The sequence below is a fragment of the Corythoichthys intestinalis genome, chromosome 16, assembly GCF_030265065.1.
Source record: "Corythoichthys intestinalis isolate RoL2023-P3 chromosome 16, ASM3026506v1, whole genome shotgun sequence".
Lineage (NCBI taxonomy): Eukaryota > Metazoa > Chordata > Actinopteri > Syngnathiformes > Syngnathidae > Corythoichthys > Corythoichthys intestinalis.
The window spans coordinates 23,298,856-23,321,124 of NC_080410.1; the positions used below are offsets into that span (position 1 = coordinate 23,298,856).

At 40.0% G+C, this 22,269-nt stretch overlaps 2 protein-coding genes across 2 annotated transcripts; one reads left to right on the top strand and one right to left on the bottom strand.

Annotated features, from left to right (window-relative positions):
• Positions 1–966: 966 nt before the first annotated feature.
• Positions 967–14,801, top strand: atxn7l3a (ataxin 7 like 3a). Its single transcript, XM_057817629.1, has 13 exons — positions 967–1,217; positions 1,740–1,839; positions 6,041–6,173; positions 6,353–6,524; positions 6,592–6,692; positions 6,772–6,794; positions 6,868–6,913; positions 7,269–7,306; positions 7,404–7,478; positions 9,790–9,833; positions 10,497–10,568; positions 11,068–11,216; positions 13,617–14,801. The coding sequence occupies exons 2-13, from the start codon at positions 1,789–1,791 to the stop codon at positions 13,835–13,837; spliced, it is 1,125 nt and encodes a 374-aa protein (XP_057673612.1). The 5' UTR covers positions 967–1,217; positions 1,740–1,788; the 3' UTR covers positions 13,838–14,801.
• Positions 13,555–20,335, bottom strand: tmub2 (transmembrane and ubiquitin-like domain containing 2). Its single transcript, XM_057817630.1, has 3 exons — positions 20,224–20,335; positions 15,924–16,459; positions 13,555–15,714 (listed from the first exon to the last, which is right to left on the bottom strand). The coding sequence occupies exons 2-3, from the start codon at positions 16,448–16,450 to the stop codon at positions 15,327–15,329; spliced, it is 915 nt and encodes a 304-aa protein (XP_057673613.1). The 5' UTR covers positions 16,451–16,459; positions 20,224–20,335; the 3' UTR covers positions 13,555–15,326.
• Positions 20,336–22,269: the final 1,934 nt, after the last annotated feature.

Genomic DNA, 22,269 nt, shown 5'->3' on the forward strand with positions numbered 1-22,269 from the left:
ATTTCTTTCAAGAGCCACAGAATATTATCAATGATTTGATCAAATAAAACAAACTTGATACACTTAGGATTATTGCATAAACCTTTCTCAAGTTCTTTAAATATTACCACTGGAACATGATCTGGTTAAAATGCCACTATTTCACCCCAAAAAAAAAAAAAGTTTAATGTGGAAGGATTTGCAAACTGATCGGATTTCATATCTGACACGTTAACAAGTGAATCCCTTCCATCTGACATTGAAACACAACATTAAAATGAATTTACCCCAAATTGTCAGTAGATGGTTCAGCAGTATCAATGAGAAACTTTTCTCAATTGCCTTACTAATGAAATGAAGCAAACAATTGAATAATAATAATTTAAAAAACAAAAAAACTGAAGAGATAAAATGTGTCAATGAGGGAAAAAAAGTCATCCGTGGAAATATATTTCTTAAATAATGGTAATATGAGAATAAAACTATTCTTTTTTCTTGACAAAAAAAAAGATTACATCTGCATTTTACCCGCACAAAATAGAAAAAGCTGTGTCGTTTGCAGAAAACAATAAAGATGTGTTTTTGTTAAAACCTCGTGGGGGGGGGGGGGGGGGGGGGTTGTGGGTGTGTTTATATATTTGCATAGATAGTTTTATAGTGCGTCAATGTAGATGTAATTTTCAACAACAAAAAAATACAAGGATAAATTGGAATAAGAATGTAATTGTAAAAGGAGTTTAAACACTTGTTATAAAACCTTTATAGTGAAATCAGCAAAATCAATTTACTTTCAGTTACTTATGAATCCAATGCACTGTATTAACGGTGCTTATTCAAAAGTCAAAAATAAGTACAGTACGTACATTCATTACTTTTTGGCTGTTTGTCCTTGCCGCATTCCGTAGTTAAATGCTAACGCCGTTCCCTTCGTTTCGGAAATATGAATAATTCAGACGTCTCATGACGTAAACGGAAGTTCATTGTTATCCCTTGTTATGATTGGTCGAACGCTGCTGCATGGCTGCTTCGCGACTGTCAAGCAGCGCAAAACGACTATGTTTGATTCGTCAACACCTGCGACGAACAAACAATAGGAAAAGCAGCAAATACATTTGTAACTTTTTGGGGGTAGGGAAGACGCTACTAATATGAACAGCGACGAAGAATTCTCGCACTGACTGACGCGGGTCATGCCGTGGCGTCTCCCGCCGGGGGGAACGGGCCGCTTCAGTGACGAGGTAGGGCAAACCAAATGTAAATTGGGACCATAGTGGTGCAGTCGGTGATAATGATGGTAAATGATAATGAGCGCACATCACCGCTGGCTGTGGCACGCGCGTCACTGTTTAGCTGTTATGAGTCAGCTAAGTAGCTAATACTAGCAAACGCAAAACCAACCGCGTTTTTGTAGTTCCTTACGTTGCTTGTACTGTTTTTAACGTAACCAAATAAAACCTCCATGACGCCACATAGCTTATTATTGACTATGTACAGTATTTGGAGTTGAGATCTGTGTTGTTTAATGTTTTTAGTTTAAGATAGAGTATTATGGTTTGGATTGACCGATATGAAGTAAAATGATTGTTCTTTTTCATGAAAGTAAGTTAAAGGAAAGATATGATGTATTTGTTGATCGCTATCCCTATAAGTATTTTTTTTCTCGAATGAACACGAATTATGTGTAAATGTTACTCGTGCAAAAAAATATTTGTGTATTCATTTTGTACCCATTATTTTTTTTCCCTGAATATGTCTCACAGCATCATCTCATTAAGACGCCACTGAGAAGGGTCTTTAGAGGGGTTTCAAATGAAAATGGAGGATATGGCCCTGTCAGGCCCAGACAGCACCAGGCTGGAGGTACACCAACAATAGCGTACCGCACGCACTACGTCACTTTTGTGCATTAATATTCATGACGTTGGCAACTGTTGCTATGGGGGTCAAGCTCACGTTTGTCCCTCATCCTAGCTGCTGTAAATAGTGTACGAACGAGATGTATACTGAGTAGGAATGGGCGGATCGATACCAAAATATCGATATTTCGATCCAGCATGTTAAGTTTTAGGTATCGATCCCCAAGCAAAAGTATCGATATTTTTTGGGGGTATATTTTTGTGCTCACTTTTTGTACTACTTTCCCCTTTTGCGTTCAACACGCACGTAAGCAGTGCACGCACGTAAGCAGTGCACCGGCGTCTGCTCCCGCCCCCATTTACGTCCCTATCCTGTGTCGATCAGCATGCTCTTCCTCCACCAGGGGCGGACTGGTAATCTGTGGATTCTGGAGGATCACAGAACGGCCGGTGCCCTGGACGGCCGGCGGCCGCCATTCATTATGCATCACTGTTTTTATCCCCCCTATCCTCTGATTATCTACAGTTCGCATCCAGTCCGACAGGTGGCAGCAATGCGCCTGGCTTTTCACCGCCAATCTGATAGACTAGGAACGACGAAAGCACAGAGTAGCCTTCATTGGTTCCTTCCTTGTGGAAGCAAAATAGCGACGAGTGTTAATGCACAATATGGATGGTGGTGGCAAAAAAACTGAAAAGAGCAGGGTGGCGCGGAGAAGGTTAGAGAGAAAAAATTAGAGAAACTGGAGAGTGAAGCATTAAAATGTCATAAATCGACAAATATTTTCGCAAGCAGCAGTCTGGCTGCAACGGCCACGTCGGGTAACAACAGCTCAGCTCCCGGCGATGGTGAGAGGGAGCTGCAGCCGCTCTGACATGCAGACGGTGCTGGGAGAGAGAAAAGAAGAGGGAGGGGGCAACGATAAACTGTTGGAAGTTCCCCAGACAAGCGCAGGGCAAGTAAATTGGGATGAAGAGGGTTACTTGCTCTGTAAACTGGCAATTGTTATCCATCAGGTAGCTACATTTTAAATCAAATAAATGACAATTAAAGGGTTAGTGCCAGCTAGTCGATGTACCCGTTTGCAATCGTGTCAAGTTACAGTATGCTAGTCCTACTATCCCTCTCCTAAGAAAAAATATTTTAGCCGTAAAACAATGTATGCACACGCAGCATAGCAATATTAATTCAGAAGAAATATAACAAAATATTAATAAAATGAATGGTTTTACTTTAAAGTTTAGGTAGTTAAATTGATGTTATATACATTATTAATCATTTATATATCGTTTTGTTTTCTGGTTAATACTTTCCAATGAAGTTTATGTATACAGGATTTGTCTTGAAATGTGTATTGTATTTTCATTGAAATTTATTATTTGTATGGCAAGATTAATTATGGCAGGGGTCTCCAAACCGGTCCTCAAGGGCCGCTGTGGGGCCTGGTTTTTGTTTTAACCGATCGAGTACCGACAGTTTAACCAATGAAGTTTCTGCTAAAACAAGCAGCACCTGACTGCAATCAACTGATTACACTTGTAAGACACCAGATTGGTGCAGAGGTTTTGTCTTGTTTTGTTGGAATGAAATCCTGCGCCCGCCGCAGCCCTATGTGGAATAGTTTGGAGACCACTGAATTATGGCATAAACAATGAAGTCACTTTATAGACAGAGATCTATAGAGATATATTATGATCAATTGGATACGTAAAACTTGCTTTGAAAAATAAATTCTTTCATTTGTTTATTCAGGTTGATCATAGAGCTAGTACAGAAAATGAATCCAACTCCAGTTCAGCCTTGCAGTACTTTGAGCGCCCGTAGTCAGACAGTCACAGTCTAGACACATTTTCTTCATTTTTCTCTCAAAGTGCACGAAATTCGTGCATTTTACAATAAAATGTAAAAAAAAAAAAAAAAAAAAATTCCCCCGGGAGGGGCATGTTCCCGGACCCCCCTATGGGGTCTGTGTTTCCCTTCGTATAGCGATTCTTATGGGCTGGGCTGAGTCAAAGTCCAGGGCTGCTTTTTAGTCCCAGTCCGCCCCTGTCCTCCACCCCTCTCACGAGGCACCAACACAGTCACAACAAACAAACATTTGGAAGCATATTGTTTTTTGTTACAAACAATTAAATGCTTGATTTCTTATGTTTTGTTGCTATTTAATTTATTTTGTTAAAGGTCTATTTCAATTATTTCAAAATCTGTTTGAAAATTGTGTTAGTAAAATAAAATTCAAGATCGGCAAGTGACTATTGTTTATTGGATTTGTTCTTAATGATCTACCATTAGAGGGCAGTAACATGCTACTATTAATTTGTTCTTTAATTAGATAAAAAAATATTTAACTTAGGTAGATTAACATTTGTTCAAATACAACGTGGAGCTGGGAAATAAATGTTCTGTGCATATGAATTTAAGGGTCATGGTTAAAGAGTGAGACTGACTAATCAGATTTTGTTGGTGATGGATTATATACAACGTGTATATATATAATATAAACTTCCGGTATCGATATCTGATCGGGATCGCAATATTTGGCCTTGGTATTACTTGGTATCGGATCGAATCCAAAATCACTGGTGTCGCCCATCCCTAACACTGAGCTAAACCTACCAATTCTGTCTGAAAATGATGTTCCTGGTGTCAAATTTACTGGTAAAGATGTGGAAGAACATACAAATGTTCAGTTAAAGAGATGGCTTGAGTGTCAAGGGCTGAAAAAGACTGGGAAAAAGAGCCGATCTGATCCAGAGGTAGCTTTTTTTTGGACACCTTTTTCTTGTATGCATTGCCTCACGCTACTGACAATGACATTCTCCTGTTTCAAAAAGCTATCCTTTACCACTATATGCCCTGTCTTTCTTATATATCATATCCTCTTTTTGTCTTACATCTCTGACTGTTCTTGGGGGTCATTGATATTGCTATTTTTGTGTAGTGATCGCAAATGGTACTCAGCCATTTTCATTTATAACAAATCTTAATTCTATTATCTTATTAACAATTTCCCCTTACTAAGGTTGTTTTTTTACAACAGAAAAGGTAAAGCTGTTAAATCTAGAGCCTACCTGTTGGCATGAACAGGCTTACTATTCAAAAAGACCAAGGCCAAACATGGCAAATTTATTTAAACCTCCGTATTTTAGAAAAATAGGCCTACATGACTGTTGTGATAATTAAATAAAATTTTATTTTTTTTCCAGGTCATTCATTGTCAGACAGAAGAAGCACGGCAAAACGCCACGCTAAAAAATAAGTAAAAATATCAAAATGGCTTACCTTTTCGGGGCGGGATTGTCGATCTGTAGGACCATGGCCCCCAACAAAATGTTTACTGCATATGAAGGGGAATTGCTTCATCTTGCTGGCGTTAAACTGGTGTTTTGGACGTCCGCACAAGTTAATCCATTGTTCACATTTTTTCCCTCCCGAGTTTTTGGCTTCGGGAAACGTATGAAGAAAACATCCTTCATATGTGGACGGTGGTAATGTCTAGAGTCATTTCTACAAGTTTCAAAGCAGCAGTGTTTAATCGGCACGTTCTTTTTTTGAAAGATTACCGGCAGAAACCAAGCAGTAATAGCATTGGTTGTATGCGAGTGCGCTTTTATGTTGACCCCTTCCGGTTTACGATTGTGACGTCACGCAGCTGTGCGGTCTAAAAATAGCATTCATGCGGTACGCTATTACACTAATTCCCCCCTCATCCAGGTTATGTTCATGACACCCCTCCCCACATACACTCAAAATACAGAAAATCTGCAATGTAGAAAACCCAATCTGATGATATCCTATAGAAATTTATAGCGTGTAATACACTTGTCCAGGTCTTTAAACATACATTAAAACATAGGCACACAGTTAAACATAATACATTGAGGTAGAGCAAGTCCAATGGATAAGACAACTATATCTGTGTTCCTCAGAAGTGTTGGACAAAGATGGATGAGTCTTTTTTTTTTTTTTTTTTTAATATTTTCAATAGGCAAGTTGGTTTAACAATTAAAAAAAAGCACTGCGTCAGTTTTTTGCTTTCATCTAGTTGTAAACTGTGGAAACACACCCACCCGAAATGGGAGGTAGAACAAACTTGAGTAGCAAACAAGATCGATGGAATTGATTCTGGGTCATGAACCCAGAAGCCACTATGGAGAGGCGAAATTAGGTGTCATTACTGATGTTTAATTACTGTGTTATGTAGGCTTTGGTCCACGACATCTACTCTGAGCTGGTGGAGGATGCCTGCTTGGGCCTTTGCTTTGAGGTGCATCGCGCCGTGAAGCATGGCTACTTTTTCTTGGACGACACCGATCCGGAGAGTGCCAAGGAATTCGGTTGGTACCATCGTGCATTCCTGCCTTCCGCTTTTATTTTTCTAAGACTTGAGCTCAGTGAGCGGCCAAATAAAGTGTGACTGAACTGTGTTTCCTCCTTGATATAATTTACCTTCTGACCATATGTGTAGATGTCCATAAAAGGAAGCCCTTATTCTCCTCCTCTGTCCATTTTGCAGAGATTGTGGACCAGCCAGGGCTGGACATCTTTGGCCAAGTGTATAATCAGTGGAAGAACAAGGAGTGTGAATGTCCCAACTGCAAGCGGCTGATCGCAGCGTCCCGTTTTGCGCCTCACTTAGAGAAGTGTTTAGGCATGGGTCGCAACAGCAGCCGCATCGCCAGCCGCAGGTTGGCCCCACCCAAATAACAACCCCAAATGTTCATTTTTAATGAATTTATTTCATATTTCTGACAGGCTGGCCAGCAACAACAACAATGTCAGTAAGTCAGAAAGTGACCAGGAAGACAATGACGACCTGAATGACAATGACTGGTCGTACGGTGCAGAGAAGAAATGTGAGTAATTTGAAAACCAAACTGAATTGCTCTCTATTAACTTTTTTTTATTTAAATCATTTTTATTTTCTGATTGCAGCCAAGAAGAGAAAGTCAGATAAGGTTATTTAACATTTAATTCTTCTTAATATAGACAATGTTGTGTGTGGCCTTCAACATTTTGTCATCTACGCAGAATCAAAATTCACCTCGACGATCCAAATCTCTAAAGCACAAAAATGGTCAGTAAAGTTTTACTTTTCATCTGAGTATAACTTAAGTAGGACATTGCATGTGTATATATTTTTCTCTGATTAAATTTAGGTATTAATAAATGTACAAAATATTTTTAATTTTGTATTGTTGTATTTGAATGTTTTCTATTTGAGATGATTTTTCTCTGGAATCAATACCTAGAATGTTAATGGCCACAATTAAGCAAACTGTAAATAATCATGAATTAGTACTTATATTCGATATTATACATCACATAAAGCACTTAAACAAAATTTCTTGTAGCCAACACAAATATTTTATTTAGTTTTATTTACATGCTTTTTCAGCTGAAGAAAGTCCCCATGCCTTGTTTTGTTTCAGGTGATCTGGGCAGCAGTGTCACTTCAGAAGCTTTCAAGGTGACAACTTCATTTATCAGTCTCGTTTTTCTGTAACGGTGATAAAACTGCCTTGTCAAGAATGCTTAGCATCCTTGTGTCTTTTGCCTTGTTTCAGTACAACAACTACAACAGCACTGGCATCAATTATGAAACGCTGGGGCCCGAGGAAGTAAGGTCGCTTCTGACCACGGTGAGAAAATCGTAGTTAAGGTTTGACAGTAAAGCCCCACTTGACACTAGTCCACTACCGCGCTCGTTCTTCACCTTTTAGATGTCAGGACCCATTCAGATATTATGATTTGTGTCAACTTTGACCATCGTTATATTCAATAACTACTCTATTTTTCAGACTATGAGTCAGTTTTTTTTCCCCCGAGTTTGGCTGGGGGTGCAACTCTAGAGTGACTTATGTGTGAAGTTATTAACACATTATTCTATCATTTCACATGTTATTTTGGTGTTTTGGAGCGACACTGATGGTTTGGCTAACTTTTTAGCATGTTTTTTATGCTATAGTTATCTGATTAACTCTTAATAGCTACAGTGTATCACAAAAGTGAGTACACCCCTCGCATTTCTGCAGATATTTAACTATATCTTTTCATGGGACAACACTGACAAAATGACACTTTGACACAATGAAAAGTAGTCTGTGTGCATCTTATATAATTCCAAACCCCTGGCAACAAAAGTGAGTACACCCTTTTGAAAAAACGTACATCCCTAAATGTCCAAATTGAGTACTGCTTGTCATTTTCCCTCCAAAATGTCATGTGATTCGTTACAGGAATGCTGTCAGCATTGTTGCAGAGATTGGAGAGGTGGGGAAGCCCGCCCGTCTCATCAGACCATAGGTCATGGTTCCAGTAATCCATGTGCTTTGTTGATATGTCTTTAGCAAACTGTTTGCTGGTTTTCTTGTGTACCATCTTCAGAAGAGGCTTCCTTCTGGGGTGACAGCCATGCCCACCAATTTGATGTAGAGTGTGGCGTATGGTCTAAGCACTAACAGGCTGACCCCCCACATCTTCAATCTCACCAGCAATGCTGACAGCACTCCTGTAATGAGCACATGACATTTTCGAGGGAATATGACAAGCAGTACTCAATTTGGACATTTAGGGATGTACGTTTTTTCAAAAGGGTGTACTCACTTTTGTTGCCAGGGGTTTAGATATTATTGGCTATATTTTGAGTTTTTTTGAGGGGAAAATAAAGTAACTGTATTATATAAACTGCACACAGACTACTTTTCATTGTGTCATTTTGTCAGTGCTGTCCCATGAAAAGATATACTTAAATAACTGCAGAAATGCGAGGGGGTGTACTCACTTTTGTGATACACTGTAACTGTATGTTATGTTGACATACCGTCTGCGTTCGCATTTCGTTGTTCATGCATCATGTAACATTATTATACTGAACACTTATTCAGCATGTTGTTCTCTATTGTATTTTTATTTTAAACTGCCTCTTAAGATGACATCTGTTCTATGTGTTGGATTTTATCATGTAAATTTCCCCCAAAAACGCAACTTATACTCTGGTGCGACTTAAATGTTTGTTTTTTTTCCCTCTTCATTGCGCATTTTTGGGGCTGGTGCGACTTATACTCAGGTGCGATTAATAAACCGAAAAATACAGTAAATCCTCTTGAAGTTTAAAAAGCTAAAATGGATACTTTACTGTGGCAACAAGGATGTAAATAAAATAATTGCCAATAAAATAATTATTAATAATGATATGTAATTGAATGGAAATGCATACATTTCTATGATGAAACAATGTGAAAGCCAAAATGGAGTCATTTTTGTGCCACTGACGGTTTTCATGTGAAGACATTTCAAAAGATGTTTTGGCAATTTTTCAATAACAAAAAATGATCTGGTCTAAACCAAAGTACCGGTAGTCTTTGAATGTTTTAATTGAAGCTTTAATGCCACAAGTCGTACAGAGAAAGGGAATGTGTGAGTCAACAATACGATACAATGCAGCACTGGTTCCGTGCCATCATTCATGTTAGACCTTGAATATACTGAGTTGGTAACATTGTCTTAGCGGCTATCGTGGCCCAGCCCAAGTGCAAAACAACAATTATTGCGACCCACTAAATGGCTCTATCTGCACACGTCTAAAAATCACTGTACACATGCTTCAGATCAGGCTTGTGTTTGTACCACAGGATGGCGATAGAGGGGGAAAACGTAAACTCTACATTTGCGTATAGGAATTAACTTGACCGGTGTTAATTTATTAATAATTTTACATAATATTGTAACCAATCAGTGAACAGCAGCATGTCTAAGTATTCTCTACACAAACGTACATAAGTGTAGTGCTGTCTGAGACCTCCCCTGATGTAGAGATAGTTTTCTGGGTGAAATATTAACATGGGATGCCTTGCATATACGTCACAAAGTAAATGTGTACCATATTCTAACAGTTTGTCGAAATGAGGCTTTAGGGTGGATGGTTTTCTAAGAGCTTGTACGTCTGTGCAGCAATGTGGAGTTATCTCTGAACACACCAAGAAGATGTGCACAAGGTATGTACCAAACACTGCTGTGATATGGGTTTGTCTGTCTTACCCTATAAATTTTCCCCTTTCTCCAATAGTAATCTGAAGTGAAAGTGAAAGTGCATGTAGACTTCACTTTCATCTTCACTGACTTTAAATGTTGGGACTGACTGAAGGTTGAACACAAGTTGGCAGCAGGACGACGAGCCGTTTACCTGCACGCACGCGCCCTCGGGCAGGCGACCAGTCACCCGCCTCTTTTAACTCAGAGACTTTACTAAATGGCCGCCTGGAAAATAATTGCTCACTGTATCTGACACAAAAATATCAGAGGGGCTGGCGAGGGCCATTTTTTTTTTTTTTTTAAAGTTACTTTTGTTTGCCCAAAGTCAATTGACAGCTTCCTAAAAGTAAATGTCATTGAACAATTGACAACAACAAAACTTGAAGTCATTCAACTCCTAATGGGATGCAACGCAAGGTACCAACCAAATTGTTACATTAAAGTGCTGACAGACATGGCCTGCTTCGTGGTGTTCTATGTTAACCCCACTTCTGTTTACCACTACTCCCACTGGCCACTTTCTCGTATTTGAGTAAAAGGGGCTAATTATGGTGAACAGGTGTCGGTGAGGCGTGTGCGTGAGTTGGTCTGGAATGTATAACGCCACCTTGTGTCCCGCCCACCAGGTCTCAGCGATGTCCCCAGCACACGGACGAGCAGAGGAGGAGCGTCAGGGTGTTCCTCCTGGGGCCGTCCGCGTGAGTGTGCCACCTACCCCTCCCCAATCCAACCCTCAACCTACCCTTTTTCTTACATGTGTACTTAACTCATGTGTGAATGAATATTTTTTTTAAAAAAAAACGTTTTTTTTTTTTCTTTAGCAGCCTTAAAGAAAGTTTCTTTGCAAATGACCGCTACAAGTACTCTGCCGTGTGTACCAGTAAATTATGCTTACATATGGCAAACTTCATAGGTGGGTGAGTTGGGATTGATGCATGTTCGTACGTTGGAATGCGGTTTTTTGTTATAGTGCAATGCACATAATTGCCCTATGAAGGTATGAGCCATATTTCATAACTCAAAATGGACACCTCAATATTAACATCTGTGTAATTTATCCTAGCCAATCATCAATGAAAGATGAAAAATAACATAGGCTACAGTCCTGTCCCCAGGGTATCATTTTAAAAGAACGGAATTGCTGGTTTGGGATTAAGCCAAGCAGAAAACGACCTAATATGCATTTGCCGTCACCAGGTCTTCCCTGCCCGATACTGACACCACGGCAGAGAGCGACACGTTTGATCTTCAAGGGGACGGCGGCGGGCCTCAGAACCTCATAAGCCGCCTGCAGTGGGAAGACTCGCCAGACATTTCACCCACCGACTCCGCTTCATCCAGAGCCAGTAAGGAAAGAATAATTTGCCACGTAGACATTAAAATACATACAGTGGTACCTCGACCAGGGTACCCGCGGGTTATGAAAAGTATTAAAAAAGCAATGAATTTAGTTTTCCATTATTAAAGGTATTAAAAGCATTAAATTAGCTGTCGTAAGTCTGTAATTCTTTCACAGTGGTTTTAATTTTCAAGAACATCTCAGTGCAACCTAAATTATATCCGTGATGAAGTTGTTTTTTTTATCCAAGATGACGCGTAGAATTTTTACGATGCGCTGCACTTTGTGCGTGCGCGCCGTTAGCATCATTAGCATCAACAGCAGGCAATCGCACAGTGCTGTGTGCTAACGCAAGGAACTGCTCAGATGCCTTAGTTGTTATGTGCGACAAAAGCCTCAACAAGACAATCAAGTCCAAACAGTTGGACCAGCATATGAGGTATTGGATCGGCGACCAAGTCGCATCCAGATACTTTGGGTCGCAGTTTATGGGTCATGCGAAGGCAGTGGACCTGCTTAACATTTCAAAGTAAGTTGCCAATTTCTCCAATTAAAATGTGTTAGATGCAATAATGTATTTCTGCATGGTTTGCCTTTCGAATGAATGTGAATTTCGCAGTTTTACCTCAAGAGTTAGCCATGTTCAATGGGGTATTGGCAGGTGCACTAGCCTTAGCATGGATAAACCGGAGTTGTAGATTCACCATCACTCTCAGATACATTACACGGTTGACACAGTCTATTATTGGAACGAGTGCGGGGTAACGTACTAACGTTGATCTGATTAACATGGCATAGGTTTTTCTTGATTAAAGAAGAGTATGGATTTTCTCTATCTGATTAAAAGAAATGTCTTCAATAGCTAACAAAGGATTAACATGTGTTTTTTATACTTCTTGTACTGTGATTAGAAAAAAACAATTACCAAGGGAAATGGTCATGTGTAGCGTTTTTATTTTGTGGTAATTAATGGTAAACTAAACCTTGTGCCCTGTGATTGGCTGGCAACCAGTTCAGGGTGTCCCCTGCCTACTGCCCATAGTTAGCTGGGATAGGCTCCAGCACCTCCGTGACCCTCGTGAGGAAACAGCGGCATGGAAAATGAATGAATGAATGAATGAATGAATAATGGTAAACTACTGCCGTTTAGTGGCTGTTTTTTAAACTTTCACTGCCAATTGCAAGCACTTTACAGTTAAGGTGGCCAACTTGACAATTACCTATCTACCACCTTGACTAGGTCCTCTTAAAAGGGGAACCTGTTGTATTGCAAATGTAATTTCTGAAGTTGCTTTACAATAATAGTGTAAAATCCATTTTATCCTGGGGGAAAAAATTCTGAAAGACCTTAGATTTAAATGTGTTTTAATTGTATCTTCAATAAATGTGCATTCTTTTGTCAAACACACTTAGTAATAGAGGTTAAAATTGATGTTCAGTGCTTTTTTTAAATATATAATTCAATATTATCTAAATAATGGGTGCGAGAAAAGTATTAATTTTCAGTTGAAATGGCATTAAAAAAGGTCTTAAAAGTCTTGAATTTAGATTTATCAATCCTGGTCTACATACAAATTTAATTTGTTCCAGGACCTGGTTTGTAAGTCGAAATGGTCGTATGCCGAGTGGGATTTTCCCCGTATGAATACATTGTAATTAGATTAATTAGTTCCACAGCCCAAAAACATATGCTAAAACCTTCATAAATACTGCTGGTACAATGACAAATTTCAATTACATCTAGCAAAACAAATAAATTATAAATACAAATCGGAGTAATAATTATGTAACGAATCTGGTTGTAATATAGCGGTTGTTTCGCATACTGTTCCTGAAGGCACTGTGTGACTGACGACAGTGAGAGGTACGTTAGTTTTCACTTTCATTTTTCATATTCTGTTGTTGTTGTTGGTGTCGGCTACGGTGGACAGTAGCCATGTTGCACAAGTTCTGAAATAAATGAATAAAAACCTGACGAAGTTGGCGATTTCACAATAATAAGTCACCTTATAAGACTGGCGAACCGAGGTCTGAGGAGGACTTTCGAGATCATAGACATATTCCATTATTTCCCTTAATTTCAATGGTAAGGGTTACCTTTTTCCACCACATGCACTAAGCTTCTTGGGACCCATGAAGAGTTCTCTCACAAGAAAATCTGCCATGCGTCCGTCTTGCAGGAAAACGATTAAATTGCAATGCTGTCATAAATCCTTGTATTTCGAGCACGTTGTCATGTCGAGACATGATGAGTCAAATTTTAAGTCGGATGTAGAAGGGATTGGATGTCGAGGTACCACTGTATTTTGTTTTGTATCCCCCCCCGCTCAGATTTATTTTTGTATACTCCTTATAACTACTGATATGACCTTACACACACACACTTTCCTCCCATTTCACCTTCCAGGCACCAACCATTCAGACCCTCGCAGGCCCAAGAAAAAGAAGCGAACCTCACTTGCCTTGAACCACTCGGCTGGAGGCGGCGAAGGAACAAGCGGGAATCTAACAAGTGGCAGCAATGGCGGCATCTCGCAGAGTAGTGTTAACTTGCCCACCAAGAAAAAACGTCCTAAACTTCCCGCTCCTTCCATTTCCAGTATCTATGACGACTTAAACCAGCACTAGAGGACATTCGCCCTTGGCTCCAAGTCAACTTGACAGGATTGTCTGTCAGGAAGATGCATTCAGGTGCACACACATTCCTTTGGTTTCTCTACTGCTGTGTCTATTTCAGGTGAAGTGCGAATTGTGTATACAGTATTTCCTCAAATAGTGGCACCACGTACCCCAAAAGACTGATGTGGATTCGCCACAATATGTTGTCGCTAGCCACGATTTGCAGTAAAAAGCTACTTTTGTACACTTGGGACCTATATTTTGTTTTGTCATGATTGACCTGATTATTTGATGTAACGATCCAAATGTCAATTTGACATGGCGTCATAATTTTGTGTTAAATATTGACACACATTGTATTTGCACATTTATAACTCAGTGGTGGTGGTGATCGACAAGGTAAGCTAACATATTTGAAATTTAAATGTGTATTTTTATAGTCCCGTGTGGTTTTGTAAAGTGTTTTTTTTTCCTGGTGAGGTCAGCTCTAAATATCTACAAATTTTAAAAAAGAAAAGCACTGTGCTGCTTTACTGGTATTTGTAAATAAACAAAAAGAATGGGTTTTCCAAAGCTTTTAATTGGAGATGTCAGACTTCAAATCATTTTTCGTATAAGTGCCAGATTAATGTTTCATTCGTTTTATTTACACTAAATACACAACATTGTACACAAAATACACCAGGCCTGATCTACCTTCAAGTTCAGGTATTTTGACCTTTAAATTTCTACTCTCCTCAGAAGATAAAAATTAACCTTTAAATCACTGACAGGAAAAAACTGCCTCAAAAAGCTCAACAATTACAAATTTCTTAGGTCGATTTTTTTATTTTCCACTTGTAAATTTAACCTCCCTACCAAGGGAATATGTCAGCTCTAAGTATCTACAAATGTTTTAAAAAACTGTCTTGCTTTACTGATGTCTGTGAATAAAGAAAAAGAAGGGTTTTCCAAAGCTTTTAATTGGAGATGTCAGACTCCAAATCATTTTTTCCCATAAGTGCCAGATTAATGTTTCGTTCATTCATTCATTTTATTTACACTAAATACACATTGTACACAAAATACACCTTGCCTGATCTACTTACACAGGCCTGATCTACTTACACATTCAAGTATTTTGACCTTTAATTTCTAAACTCCTCAGAATAAAAATTAACCTTTAAATCATTGACGGGGGAAAAAACTGCCTCAAAAAAATAGCTCAAATTAATGAACAATTACAAATTTCATAGGTCGATTTCTTTTCTTTTTTTTTTTTCCCGCCTTGTCAATTTAACCTCCCACCAAGGAAATATGTTCATCGTAGACATTTGTTGGTTAGCCCGATTAGCCAAAACCCGGCAGACTGGCTTTTGGTGATGTCTTGCCGACATCAAATGCAGAATCCTACTTGTTTGTTTTGTTTTTTCCTCTTTGGTTTTCAGCATATGGACAATCCAAATATGGGACTTTCAGGGCTTTGGCGGAAGTTGCTTGTGTTTGCTAATGAGTTTCTTCAGCGGCTGTGCATGCCAAAGATGAGGAAGCTAAAGAACACGGTGACGCCGACCAGTGAGATAGTGGCGGGTGCGGTGAAGAACTGGCGGTAGTTGATGCGGAAGTACCACACCACAGCCAGGATCACCACGAACACTGGTACCACCAGGCTGCTCGTGCTGAGGACCACGCCCGCCGGCCGTAGGCCACCAGAGACTGCTGCCGCTCCCTGGAGGGAACCCGAGTCTCCCGCCTCTGGGCTTGGGTCATTCGGAGCCTGCGAGACGTGACAGTGAATGACGCTGTTGTGAGTCACGTTGAGGGAAAGAAGAGTCCTCTTGGAGTCCTGCAGGAGTTGGCCTTGGTAGATCAGCTTGATCTGATGCTCACGCCCAGAGAAGTACTTACTGAACAGGAAGAAATTCACAAGGTAAATGACACAAATATTATATAAATTCCAATATTACATATATAGTGTTACATCATTACACTGCTTGTTCACAATTCTTTCCCCTCCATTCCTTCACCAACATTCGCCCTTTGCCGTTTTTGAGCTCATTCTGGAACCCCACAAGACCGTGACAGAGGCGGAAATGAATCTGAAGACACAATTTACCTTTTGAGTTGGTCTACAGTGTGGTGAGGCTTGACGACTGCCACTTCCTCTGTGTCGTTTAAAAACTTGAGTCGTACACAAAAGGATGGAGTGATGGATGTGCCCATGTCTTTTTTACATCCCTCCTCTAGCTCCTCATCGTAATCTTCATCCTCCTCGTCATCCGAAGCGTGAATGTTTCCCCCCTGTGGCGCCTTGCTCTGAATGTCTAGCAGCAACTCTGCATCCTCAGGTGGTGCCCCTTCGTCAGCCTCGCCGTCATCCGGCTTATTCTCAAGCGCCGGTGGGCTGGCAACTGTCTGTTCGGGGGCATCCGCCTGGGTGTTACTGCCCGTGTCCCCTCCCACACTGATGAGGGAGGCGTGCGTGCCCGCTGTCAGGATGGTGCCCAGGATATGGTCGCCGCGCTCAGCTACGTGTGTTGAGAGCCACGCAAGGACTAGCGCCAGGGCCACCAGGAAGGCACCGCCTACCACTGTGGCATCACCTCCCATCCCGTCCAGCATGGTCAGTGCACACACTGCCATCTTGCGATCCTAAAAACGTAGTTGATTGCACATTAGTTTCACTTACATTGTGTTACAATAAGGTAGTATAATGCGCATTTTAGTGCCACCTTTCTGGCTAAATAAGTTTACTGATAAAATGCAACTGTTTTTGAGTGTTTAATTACAATACTGCATGTACAACCCCTAGCAAAAAGTATGGAATCACCAGTCTGGGATAAGCACTCACTCAGACATTTTATCATATAGAACAAACTCGGATAAAAAGCTTGAAAAAATAGTGAATTAGTTCAAAAGTGCAACTCCTTGGCATTCAGAAACACTAAAAGAAATGAATAAATAAAACATTGTGGTGGTGAGTAAATGTTACTTTTATAGAGCAAGTGCAGGGAAATATAGAATCACTCCATTCTGAAGAAAAAAAAATAGGAATCACTCCATTTTGAGTAGAAAATACAGACACACCCAGTCAATTTCCTTTCCTTAATTGGGCCCCTGCCTCAGATTAGAGCTGCTCGTTAATCAGCAGTTAAAAACAGTGCAGTTATCACACCTTGGACGGCTGCTGGACCAAGTGGATTCACAAGAATCATGGCTCCAACAAAACAGATGTCTCTTGAGACCAAGGAGAGGATTATCAAACTTCTTGAAGAAGGTAACGCTACACGTACGGTTGCCAAAGATGTGGGTTGTTCACAGTCAGCTGTATCAAAAATCTGGACCAAGTACAAACAGCAAGGCAAGGATGTTAAAGTTAAGCATCCTGGTAGACCGAGGAAGACATCCAAACGTCATGACAAACAACTAAAGGCCATATGTCTTGAAAACAGAAGACGTACGACAAGACATATAGAAATGGGAGGAAGCTGGAATCATGGTATGTGACAGAACTGTGCAAAATTGCCTAAAGGAAATGGGATTTTCATACAGGAAAGCATCATTGACACTAAAACAGAAAAAAACAAGACTGCAAAGGGCTAAGGAAAAGCAATCATGGACTGTGAATGACTGGATGATGGCTATTTTCAGTGTCAAGTCAAGAATCTGCATTGGACAAGGTGATGATGCTGGAACTTTTGTTTGGTGCCGTTCCAGTGAGATTTACAAAGATGACTGCCTGATGAAAACATCAAAATTCCCTCAGTCCTTGATGATATTGGGCTGCATGTCAGGCTAAGACACTGGGGAGATGGCTGTGGTCAAATCTTCAATAAATGCACAAGTTTACATTTAAATTTTGGACAGCTTTCTTATCCATTCAATTGAAAATATGTTTGTGGATAATGAAATCATTTTCCAAGATGACAATGCATCATGCAACAGAGCTAAAACCATTAAAGCATTCCTTGGAGAAAGACTCATCCAGTCAATGTCATGGCCTGCAAATAGCCCAGATCTCAACCCTATTGAAAACCTGTGGTGGAAACTAGGGCTGGGTGATGCGGCCTTAAGTATGTATCACGGTAAATTGAGCAGATTTACCTCGTTAACTATAAATGATGCTAAATTCCCCCAAGTGGACTGTTATATAATTAGAAAATCTTAATGCATGAAATAGAAATTAACAGTTTCTCGTTGATTTATTTACCAGCTTTCAATTTAACATATTTAACAGTCTAAACATTAAGTATAAAAAAAATTGTAAACATCAAGAATTCAAAAATGAACATTTATAACAGCTTGTATGCCTTGAACAATGTACAATATAAAAATCAATACAACGACTGCAAACATGTCATTGTAACACAAATGACTTACAGCTTGAACAGTACACTTCAAACAGACAACTTATTGTTCATGGCTGCTGTGACATAATTACTCAACACAAGTGTTTACTTCAAGGTTTGTTTTGTTTTCCCCACAGCATTTTTCAATACATGCACGCACACATGCAGCCCCCACACAGACACATTAAAGCTATATTGCTCTTATGCCAATGAAACATTTAAGATTTTATGATGACAGTTATGACACAGAATAAAGCAAGCAGATAACGAAAAATAGCTGTGGCCATTAAACGGTCATATTATGTTTCATTGTTGGACTGTACTTTATGCTGAATGCTTTACCATCGTAAAAGCTATCAGAGAAATCATACACACACAGAGATACAAAATAATGTGACATACTAATTGCTAGATGCAGTCCGTGCCCAATCCACTCATTAAGTTCAGCCGTTATGACAAGGTTAGAGCAGTTATCCGACTCAATCACGTTCATTTGTAGTATTAGCCGCTAGCGTTAGCCTGTGGCCTGGCTACCAGTTGAAAGCACTGAAAGCACCCTATCCTAAAATCGTGAGAACCAGGAAGGACAGCGGGTGAAAGCCTGTCTGGATGACGCCAAGAGTCTACTTAATGTCGGGTGAAAGTTAGGCGAAGCTCCCTTAAGCCACACTCAATCACGTTTGCTTGTAGTGTTAGCCACTAGCGTTAGTCTACCGGGCTTCTGTTTGACTTCCTGATAACCACGTGACTTCATATGTAAGCACACAGACTGCTTTCCTAAAGGGGAATGAACATAGCTGAACAAGAGAGAGCCAAAGCGGGATGATGAAAAGACTATATTTTCGTGTTTTATTAAATTACCGAATTTACCGACATGGTCAAAATTACGTCTGTCATCGTGAAGAATTTCGGTAACAGTAAATTTTCGGTATAGAGAAAAATGGTCCACAGCAAGGCTCCGACCTGTAAGGATGATCTGGCAACTGCAATCAAAGAGAGTTGGCACCAAATTGATGAAGAATACCGTTTGTCACTCATGAAGTCAATTCCTCAGAGACTGCAAGCTGTCATAAAAGCCAGAGGTGGTGCAACTAAATACTAGGGATGTGCTTTGATTGTGATTTCTTTGTTTGTTTCTCAATATATTTTTCTTCAGAATGGAGTGATTCAATATTTATTACCCTGCATTTGCTCTATAAAACATTTACTGACCACCACAATGTTTTTATTCATTTTTTTAGTGTTTCTGAATGCTAAACAGTTACACTTTTGAACTAATTCATTGTTTTTTCAAGCTTTTTATCTGAGTTTGTTCTACATATTAAAATGAGTAAGTGCTTGTCCGAGACCGGTGATTCCATAATTTTTGCTCGGGGTTCTACTTTTTGGGGGGTTGAATTAGTGTTTTGTCAGAAAACCTTTTATCAGATAATGTATAGTCGTTTTGTATAGTTTTGTATGTATAGTCGTTTATGTCGTTTTAATCAGCCAGCCACGTTTTGTGACAAAACCTTTTACGTAACAGTATGGTGTTTTAATACCAAATACGAAGTTTGGGGAAAACAAGGTTAGTGACAGCATGTCGTTTTCAATCCAGTTTTCCATAATAAAAACAGTATCTAGTTTTCAGAGGATATTTTACTGTTTGATACATTGAGTACTTGTAATTATGTATTATGAACTGTGTCTAGATTACGTCAATATAGTCAGGCATTAAAACAAGTCGAGAAGAAAACCCGGAAGTAGGCAAGTCACAAGAGGGTTGATTTGGAAACGTCACAATCCGGCTGTTAAACAAAAACGGTTGACGCGCACAAGACATTTATTAAAAACAAACACGTCTCCTTTTATCGCGAATAGTTGGCCAGCGAGCAACATAATGACTCTTGTCCAACAGTTCATGTAAACAACAACGAACAGCGTTAGCTTCGCGAGCTAACTCGGCTACATAAAAACCAAGCGTTTAGAGTTCTATTTTTACGATTATTTTTACACCTTTATTCACTGTAGTACGATTGCAATAACCCATCGTTTAACGTCCTCACGAATGTCGGGAATGTTTCTTACCGATCAGATGTGGAATCAGAGCATATTTGACGATGAACCCTTTCAATGCTAGTAGCTAGCATACGGCTATACCCGATTACTTCCTCAAAGCCGGACACAGAGGGATGACGTCAGCAACCCGCCTCCGTGCTCGTGTTCTACGCAAATTTATGAGCAACAATGTTTATAAATTTATTCACATCATAAAAATGGATTTTAAGAGTTTAATCCTGTTTTTCAGTGAATGTTTTTTAAAAATGTAATTTGCATTATACATTTTCACGCATTGCCTGCTAGCCTCTCCCAGTTATAATGGATTAGACGTCTAGCACCTTCAATGGGAGCCAAGGAGTTAAAACGAAACAGCACTTTTATTTTGTAAAAACAAAGAACATTTTAGAAATGGGAAAGTGTAATGCTTGTACAATGTACTGTAGTATTTGGGTGGAGAATGAGTGGCCTTGTGAGCGACGTCACCAGCCGGAGATGGGTTGGCCTGTTTGTGCTTTAGCCTTTGTGTGTGTGTTGTTAATTTCAGATGACCCTTGCAAGAGCTTTCATTTTGTACTTGTCTTTGTTGGGTTTTGTGTTGGTTACTTCCTAGTGTGTCCCTGTGATTGCCCATTGATTTCACCTGATTTGCCTGCTCCTAGTGTATCCTCCAACATGCATCCTCCTGTGTCACCCACCTGTTCCTCGTTGTCTCATTACCCCTTGTCTGTGTGTGAGTATAAGCTCTGCTTTCCCAGCAGTTTTCTTCGTCCAAGCCCTTGTGTTCCCCGAAGTAAGTTTTTGATACCAAGCCTTTTGTTAGTGACCCGGGTTTTGTTTGTTTCTGTATTTTTTGGATCTCTATGGGGATTGGTTTATGCTTTGTTTTTTGTTTGCCTTAATTAAATCATTTTGTGCTCCCGGTCTGCGTCACCTCTTTTCTGCAATTGGGTCCACACACCACCTGCCCGCCTGCGTTACTTGACACTTGATTACAAAAATGGCTGAAAGTGCATCAGGTACTATGGAACTTCTTGCCTACATGTTAGGGCATTACAGTACTCCATTTTTCTGTCATTACACTCCACTGGCAGTGAATCGAATACATTTAAACACAAAACCTCAAAAGTTGAGGTGCTCATAAAAGGTGCCATTGTGTGCTGTCTCATGCTGTTGATGAAGTCTTAAAATTACTGTTTTAGCCCTGACATATGATCAGTGTTGGGAGTAACGCGGTTATAAATAACGCCGTTACGTAACGGCGTTATTTTTTTCAGTAACGGGGTAATCTAACTAATTACTTTTTCCGCCATTACAACGCCGTTACCGTTACTGACGGTCAAAAGCGGTGCGTTACTTACTCTGAATAAATTGAAGAAACTACCAGCCGTGTCGAATCGACTCTCTGCTCTGTTGATTTGTCATCCAAGACTTGGGGTGCGTTCAGGTTCGAGAATAGCGCACGTACTTCTGACTCCAAGCTGTTTGTCCCTGCTCATTCAATTAGACAATGCTTTCCAAAGTTTGGTAACGTTCCTGTGTTTGCTACACCTGATGCTAGCCTCGTTCCCATCTCCCACTGTCAGCCAGCAATAATTCTGCTTCGATCTTGAGGACGGCAGACGCTTTGAAAGTGACGTGAATTGTCGGGAGCCTACCCGAATGCAGCCCCTCGAGAGATGCGATGGAAGTGATTGTGATTGGCTGAGGGTTAGAGTCATGTGTCGTGGTAAGCCAATCAGAGCCGGTGATTTCACAAGCAAACCGTAACAGCGCGTGCGGCAAACACACACGCAAAACAGATGCACAGGGTCGGGATGGCAGCGCATTAAGAAAAATTGTCCTTTAAGAGGTGGAGATATAGACACTATTTCAAGTTTGTCGAAATTAAAGGAAAGAACCTGCATGTAATGTGTAATTTATGTCCTGGGGCAAAGCTTTTGTCGACATCTGTGGTAAGCAATTAAAATCTGCTGAAGCACCTAACAAGTTAACTACCTGTCTGTTCTTCTCTATTCCACTGACTCGAATACTGTTCAGAAAATTTCAAATTTTTTTGACATACAACAAGTTCGT

Excerpts from the sequence above, each read along its gene's own strand:
- atxn7l3a (XM_057817629.1), top strand. The coding sequence starts at position 1,789 with ATGAAAATGGAGGATATGGCCCTGTCAGGCCCAGACAGCACCAGGCTG. Across the intron at positions 6,914-7,268 it reads ATCTCTAAAGCACAAAAATG|GTGATCTGGGCAGCAGTGTC; the intron begins GTCAGTAAAGTT and ends GTTTTGTTTCAG. Across the intron at positions 7,479-9,789 it reads TAAGGTCGCTTCTGACCACG|CAATGTGGAGTTATCTCTGA; the intron begins GTGAGAAAATCG and ends ACGTCTGTGCAG.
- tmub2 (XM_057817630.1), bottom strand. The coding sequence starts at position 16,450 with ATGGCAGTGTGTGCACTGACCATGCTGGACGGGATGGGAGGTGATGCC. Across the intron at positions 15,715-15,923 it reads ACTGTAGACCAACTCAAAAG|TAAGTACTTCTCTGGGCGTG; the intron begins GTAAATTGTGTC and ends CTTCCTGTTCAG.